The 8,576-nt window shown below is 31.7% G+C and overlaps 1 protein-coding gene across 1 annotated transcript; it reads left to right on the plus strand.

Annotated features, from left to right (window-relative positions):
• Positions 1–816: 816 nt before the first annotated feature.
• LOC148610695 (uncharacterized) lies at positions 817–5,088 on the plus strand. The gene is made up of 5 exons (XM_088595959.1): positions 817–1,026; positions 1,558–1,749; positions 2,160–2,258; positions 3,268–3,381; positions 4,645–5,088. The coding sequence occupies exons 2-5, from the start codon at positions 1,620–1,622 to the stop codon at positions 4,773–4,775; spliced, it is 474 nt and encodes a 157-aa protein (XP_088452085.1). The 5' UTR covers positions 817–1,026; positions 1,558–1,619; the 3' UTR covers positions 4,776–5,088.
• The last annotated feature ends 3,488 nt before the right edge of the window (positions 5,089–8,576 follow it).

Below are 8,576 nucleotides of genomic sequence, written 5' to 3' on the forward strand. Positions count from 1 at the left end.
AATGCAATGGTTCTTAAAAATTCGAGTGAAAGTCATTATTTGTTATATTGAACTTGTATATATTTTACAGGTCTGTGTGGTTTAACAAAATGGTGGAGATTGATGTTCAACTCTACTTTGAAATACTTAAAAATAATTTTACCTGTGAAATTCAAAGAATTTAAGACCTTATGAAATTACAAGTAACATAAACAAATGTTCCTAACATTTCAATTATTTCAAAATTATTTGAAAATTCATTGTAATCATGATTACTTCCCAATGTAATCATTAATTCAATCAATTACTTTCAGAAATGCTGTAATAATTAATTTAATCAATTACTTTCAAAAATGCTGTAATCATTAATTCAATTTGATTATACATTCAACAAAGTAATTTAATCAAGAAAGTAATCTGACCCATCTCTAATATGAATTGAAATACGTTTTGTCCAATCCCTTTGCTCTTTATGCAATAAAATATGTTCAGTTCTTATACAACAAATGCAACATTGATATAAATCATATACACATATATTTTACGTATATTTTTTTTAAAAAACGTGTTGAATTGCTAGAATATTCATAAAGTACCTTCTGTCAAAAAACATTATATGGGTCAAAGAGTGACAGATACAGAAATTTCAGAAAGGGAGATGACTGGCTAAACACGGAGAGGGCGATACAGTGATTTGATTTATATATATATATATATATATATATATATATATATATATATATATATATATATATAATCCATTGAACAATTTGGCACTGAAAACGATATATCACGTTGTATATCTAGACTGTACATGCTGTAGTTCAACTTGTTTCAGGAACTTTTACTATTTTTGCACCAACGAATGCTGCATTTGGTGCACTGGGAACTGATGCAGAATTGACCAAAGACACAGCTAAACTAGCAGAACGTCTGAAATACCACGTAGTAGCTGGTAGCATCCCTAGCTCGGCTGCTAAGAATGAACTCGAGCTGGATACTTTGGCAGGAACGAAACTTAGATTCAATATTTACCATCATAATCAAGTAAGTTAGATGCATATGCATGTACATGTAATTAGGCAAAATTTATTTCTAAATAGTAGTAACGATTATATGATTTTATTTAGATATCTCTCACACTTGTCATAATACACAAATATGAACCTGAAGCTAGGGAAGTTGGACCATCTCCAGTTCTTTCCCTGATGTTGCTTCATAGAATAAGTTAGTAAACTTTTTGAACTTTCAAGTGAAGTCGATGAGAACCAATGATTAAGGCAAGAGTTGAATCAATAGATGTTAATGCTGAAATTAGCACATAATATCGACTGATAGGGCATTTGGAAACGATACAAATAATAAAACTATGTTCAAATTTATCTATAGTCTTATCTTTCTTTTATTCAAGACATTACAAATAAAGTCATGAAATTGTATATACAAGCTCTTACTTGATCGCTTTTATAACACGACGGTATTGCGTGCAACAAAAAGTCTAAACTTATTTGTTCTTGTAAGACTTATTTTCTTTCTTAAATGATCCACGGTTATCATTTGCTTTATTTTACCCAATAGCAAAATACAGTAACAGTTGAAGGGTCAAAGGTCGTCAAATTCGACCTGAAGGCATCAATGGAATGATCCATGTTATTAACAAGGTCATGACCCCATCAACCGGAAGTATTGTTGACATTGTAGCTGGCAACAAAGACTTTAGCACATTGTTAGCTCAAGTTCAGTCTGCATCACTTGCAAGTGCTTTACAGGGTAAATTTAATGCAAATACATGTACATTACAAGTACTTGGTGTACTTTACAAAATTAAAAAAACAAATATAAGATCCCTGCATAACAAGAACAATCTGAAAATTTGAAAATTAAAAAGGACTACAATGAAAAAATTTCAAACATAATTTTAAAATTAAATAAAATTGAAGGAAAAAATATGAGATTTTAAGACACTTCTTGTCCAATTCACTCAGTGAATCATATATACTTATTTTTACTTGTACCAGTTGCTATTGTAATAACTTGCATAATAATCTTAGATTTAATGAAAATTTACCAAAGGTAAAGAAATATGACGGATGTGCAGGCCATGTTAATACAAATAACAATTTAAACATTGATCGTTATTTACACAGTTGTAACAATTAAATGATTTTCTCTTTGTGCAGGTAATAACTTGACAGTGTTTGCACCAACCAATGCAGCTTTTGCTAAACTTGGATCAAATATCATAAGCAAAATAACAAGCAACAAGGGGATGTTGACAGGTAAGTTCATTTTCGTTGTTGTCTGTTGCTTCATTTTTTGCTTATATCATACTTTAGAAATTGACTTTCTTTCAAGACGAACCTAAAAGCACCTGCAAGTTTTTTTTATATATTTGTACATTTTTTGTATTTTGTTTGTTTTTGTATGAATTTTGTTCGGCTTTTGTTCATTTCAATTTTTTGACTTTCATAATGCAAGACTCTCATTTGTAAAAAAAAAAATCACAATTTAATTCAATACTCTGATTTTAATTGCTTCTGCTAATACTAGTTTTTATCAACTTTATTTCACTCCAAATATTCTTCTTCACCGAGATGTCCCGATTTTATATTATTTTCCCTTACCACGTTCTTTCCTATTTCAAATATTCTCCTTCACTACACCGTTTTCCATTTTAGAATCGCCTTTACCTCGTTGCTCCCCGTTTCAAATTTTCTCTTTTACCACATTGCTTTTCAGATTTTCTCATTTACCGTTCTGTTTCATATTTCAAATATATTCTCCTTTAGCACGCTGTTCCCCATTTCAGATATTCTTCTTTACCATACTGATTCCAATTTCAAATATTCTTCTTAACCACGATGTTTCTCATTTCAAATATTCTCCTTTACCATACTATTTTCCATTTTAAAATCGCCTTTACCACGTTGTTTTCCATTTTAGATTCTCATTTACCACGCTGTTACCCAGTTCAAGTATTCTTCTTTACCATTCTGATTCCAATTTCAAATATTCTTTTTTTTTCCATAACCATGATGTTTCCAATATTCTCTTTTACCACGCTGTTACCCATTTTAGATAATTTTCTTTCAGTACATTGTTTCCCATTTCTATTTTAGATATTCTCTTTTAACGCATTCTTTCCAATTTCAAATATTCTCCATTGCAATTTTGTTTCCCACTTCAATCATTCTCCATTACCACGTTGTTCCCTATTCAGATATTTCCTTTTACGACGTTGTTCTTCATTTCAGATATTCTTCTTTACCACATTGTTCTCAATTTCAGATATTCTCCTTTACCACGTTGTTCCTCATACAGAATACTCAGAAGGACTCTGGAACAGAGAACCCCTCATAACACTTGATAAACACCATGACAGAATTCGAATCCACGTCACAAGTAAGATCACCTTGGCGTTACGTTATTTATTACTAATGGTTTAAGGGGTAGGGGGAAATAATTTTGCATCTGAATAAATATTGACAAAACTATGAAAACCTTAAATAAAAAGAAAAGTATATATGTCGGTTCAATTGTATGAAAAAAAATTCTGCATCAAACCCTTGTTTTGTTTATCGAGTATGTAATAATCAATAACAATTATAAAGTACATTTTAAGGATCATAGAACAAAACTGCTTGTGTGTACAAACCATTTATATAAATCCGACGTATATTTTGAATATTTAAAAATTATATTTTAACAATAACAATAAAAATCTAAGAAATATCATGAAATTGTGAACTGATATAAATTTTATTTAAAAACTCAAGCAGGGTTTAACTCCCCATTCAGTTTTATTAAAGTATAAGAATTTGATAGACAAGGAAAAAAATTATATCGTGGTTAATCGTTCTGGTGCAATCTTTAAATTTCTACTTTTAAATATATATCCAAATATTTATATACATAAACATATAAAGTAACATATATGTAAATGTAGTATACAACGAAAGATACCCATAAACACTTAAAAAAAGATGGAAAAATGCGCGCGCGCTCACTGAAGTAGTTTCTTAATTACCTCAAACAGAGAATGTCAAAGAGTAATCAAGGGAACCAAGATTATAGCGGTAATCAAAAGAATGCAATCCAGGGACAAAGACCAGACATGGAAAACAGACATACACAACAAAGAACATGAAGTAACTAAAATCAAAGTAACAAAAGCAAATGAGCAACTCGGACTCCACTAAAAACTGGGAGCATAAACCAGGTGCACCGGTAGGGTAAGCGTCCTCTGCTTTTCTAGAAACACCCACCGAGTTGCTCATAAAAAGTCCGGGGAAGACAAACGAGGAAAGGAAAACTATGATCCGTTGAATAAATCAGTTTTCATGGTGCAGATGGATACAAAATAACGATCCACGAGTTCATGATGACGACCATAAAACTTCTGAAGTGATGACTCTAATGTTGTAGCAACATAACCCTGTTCTATTGGGATACCAAAAGTTTGCGTAGTTTAGACAAGCTCTGGGATAACGTATGAGCTGTGATATGAACACTTCATACGCAGGTGCGGAAGGGATGTTGCCACAGATGAAAGGAAAGTTGACAATTTTGAATGAAAAGTCATTAAATCGTTGAATTCATTTTAATCCCCATATATAGTTATCAACTAATACTTTTATCTTCATGCTCAATTATTTTCTTCTTCAGACAAGGGAGTAGTTGTGAACGCTGCTCACGTGACTCAAGCAGACATACCTGCCACTAATGGAGTTGTTCATGTAATTGATTCTGTGCTGGTTCCAAGTAGATATCGTCTTTCCTTAGGATTCGGAAAATAAACATGCTAAGAGCTTTTATGTACAAATGTAAATAGACATATTGAATGTAAATTTTGTAAAAAAAAAAAGGGAAAGTTATAAAAGTGCAATGTTAGTATTGAAGACAATCGTTGTTATATATGTGAATAAAATGTGTTAAAGTACAATGTATTGGGAGAAAACTCAGTTTCTTTAATATGAATTTGATATCACTTTATAATAGCAATGTAACAGAAAGTGGTGGTGATGTTTTGTGATGGAACTTATATGAGATGCCTCATAATAGAGGTCAATCTGAACATTATCGGGAATATGTGGTGTCAAAAAAGTTTTGATAAATGAAGATACTATAGTGGTACTTTTCTTTTGCTTTTATTATACAAATATGAAATTACAAAAGAAGGTTGAAAGGGCTAAAACAAAAAACAAGAAAAACAAACAAACAAATAAAATCCCGTTTGTATCGTAAATTTTGAACTAGGGCTTTTCATGCAATCTGTGACTTTTTAACTTTTAATGTAATCGTAAAACGCACGACTAAGTTATTGGTTCCATATGCATGACAATGTTAGGATCTGACAAAACCACGTTGCTACGGATATTCTTACATCGTAATGGGAGCCAATTAATACCTCCATCAGTGTCAGTGAATGATAAACTAGCATTTTATACTGTAAGTCTTGGTCATTTCCCATTGCAATTTGTGATACTGACTAAAAGCTAAAAGACATGTATATTATCTTTGGGATAATACATTATGAAAGAGTAATCAAGGGAACCAAGATTCTAGTGGAAATCAAAAGAACATATAGTTACTTAAATACAAAGTAACAAAATTAAATGATAACCGCGTTTTAAGTGAATTTTAAAACAAAAATCTTGTAAGTCCCATTAAATTGCTATTATACGTTTTCTACGATTTTTTTTATAAATAGGATTTTAAAATATGCGATGTTTCTTCTTTCGATTTATTGGGATTTTCCTTGTGAATCACGTGATCATTTCCTGACTTCCTTCAACGCAACTGTAAAATGTTTTGTGCCCGAGCTGTTTATCGCAATCAAATTTGTTCAAATTTGGAACGATAATCTGTGTTAAGGTATTTGTCCGGCATTTTGCTGGAACAAGAAATGAATCGTCAGACTTGCCAAGAAATTCATGTCAGAAATATGTTGTGCGTTGAAATTTGTAAATCTGTCAAAGTCGTTGAAAGATAATTATGTTCTAGTATCCATCATGATTTTTTGCCAGATATAAATAGATTGCTTATTTCATTCCGTTTCTATTGATGTATGACACAAGAAATTCGGTTGAGCGGAACAGGTCGGGCGAATTGAAAAACCGACGTAGTACGTGTCCAACTTTCGTTTCTCTTTGTTTACAAATATTATAATTTATGATAAATATCGTAATTTTATGGATTTTTTTAAAAAAGTTTTAAATGTATAGACTAGTATTAGCCTGTGGGTAATATTCACATAAAAATGAAATACTGAGTAAATAATACTAAAAAGGGGTTCCATGAGATCTTCAAGACTGTAAACAACGTCGTTTTCTGTATATGCAAAATAAGCCGCGCCCACAAAAATCGTACCAAATGTGTAATAAGCAAACTTGTAAAGAAATTTAACCTGAAAACTGACGTGATATGCTTGAAACTCTTTATATACTTTTTCTTTTCTTAAAAAATAACAAGCTTTTATGAATTTTCGAAAATTGTCTGTTTAATGGAAAATTGTAATCACCAGCAGACATTGACGTAGACTGTGCTTATAACATTGTAGCATTTTATGAATGTTATTTTACTTCGTAGAAAATACACTTGAAGTGCCTAACTCTCCGGCATATAGAAGTAACGGATAGAAATTGGGTCTCCATATTAATAAATGACCAAGTTCTGGAAATATGTAGTGAAGAATCTGTGAAAGTTTCATTAAATTCCATTCAGCAATATACGTGAAGTAAGCATAAGGCTCTCAATTCATTTCCTGTAATGACGATAATGTATTAAACAATGATTTGATAATTTAAAGCGGATAAATACATTAATTGGACATTATCATTTAATTCAGTGCTTTGTTAAATTGAGAATGTTATATTCGACTCGGTAGTACTCTATAAAACAGGTTTTTGGCATTGCAATGGGGACTAATTGTGCTCCTCCCATAGCCAATTTGATTTCTACTGTTACGAATCACAGTTCATGACTAAACTCTTCTGAAACCTTTCAAAACATGACTTGTAATTTGATAATACTTTTAGTGGGGTACGAGTTGCTCATTTGCTTTTTTACTTTATATGATTTTAGTTACTTCATGTTCTTTGTTGTGTATGTCTGTTTTCCATGTCTGGTCTTTGTCCCTGGATAACATTCTTTTGATTAACTTTGGTACCCTTGATTATTTTTTAGATATTGGTAATATTTTGGACTTACATAATCCTTTCTTTCTTAGTGGTCATATTTTGTTAAATGGTTATTGAAAACATAAAATTTGGCTCTGAATTCATTTCTTGTAATGACGATAATGTAGGTTACAGACCACCAATTCAGCCAATGAGCATTTTGGAACGTACGCAAAAATAGTCCTACGCAGAAATTACCCCTGTTCCTCATAGTGCTGTGAAAAAAGTTCTCATCTTATTTAAAAAATTTAAACAGTTTCTGAAAGGAAACACATTTCTGTACATTTTATAGGTAGATTTTGCTTCTTGTGATGTGAAGCCTAATCTCCATAATGGTTTCTAAATATACCCCTATCTTGTGAAAACACTGGGATTTCCCATGCTATTTATAGACCCTTCACTTCCGGTGACCAGTACTGCACTGCAAGTCTGCTAACCCCACATGCCATTCTGAGGATTGTGAGCTGGCATATGTAGAATCATGCTGATATATAGTCCTCTGCAGATTAAAGTTAAGGTAAAGTCCAGAGAAGCCATTGAATATTGTGAAATTAGCATAGAAGCCTATGGGAAGTGGAATTAGTGGTTTTTAGCCTTAAGCTGAAGCCATGGCAAAATGAAAAGTTTCTTGGAATAGCTTTAAACTACTTGAAGATCTTGTAAACTGTGCCATGAGAGGAATACACTACAAAAATCCTTCAAAATATGCATTTTGTTAAGTTATAGGTCCAAATTATGGAAAATTGGTCTTTTTGGCTGATTTTTATGTCCTATCTTGTAAAAAGTGTACAAAATTTAGTAAAAATATCAAATATTAAACTTTGAGGGCTACATTTACCCCAATATGGTGGTAATCAGCACTTGAAATCAAGTTTTGTGTAGATTTGAGCAAAAATTTGTTTAGAAATGAGGAAAAACTCACTTTCATTACTGCGGTTAAGTATATATAAGCATTTCCTTATGGCAACATGGAAAATCCAGTTTTGAGTACTTTTTTGCTTTAGGTGTCCTTTACTGGTCATGTTTTAAGGTGAAAACACTGTATTTACAAATTTAAAGCCAAACATATCACCTTTTGTGAAAATTTAAAGATTTAGGGTTTTTGACATGTGATCAAGAAAAAGGGGGAGGCATGTCAGACATAAATTTTCAAAAAATAGACAATTTTTTCAGAAAATGATTACTTTTAAAGGCAATCTTTTTATTAATATTGTTAAAAAACAAGTCATGATTGAAGCCTAATCTCCGTAATGGTTTCTAAATATAGCCCTATCTTGTGAAAACACTGGGATTTCCCATGCTATTTATAGACCCTTCACTTCCGGTGACCAGTATTGCACTGCAAGTCTGCTAACCCCACATGCCATTCTGAGGATTGTGAGCTGGCATATGTAGAATCATGCTGATATATAGTCCTCT

This window comes from Perna viridis, chromosome 8, assembly GCF_037379345.1.
Source record: "Perna viridis isolate PV_CMFRI_1.1 ecotype Kerala chromosome 8, ASM3737934v1, whole genome shotgun sequence".
Lineage (NCBI taxonomy): Eukaryota > Metazoa > Mollusca > Bivalvia > Mytilida > Mytilidae > Perna > Perna viridis.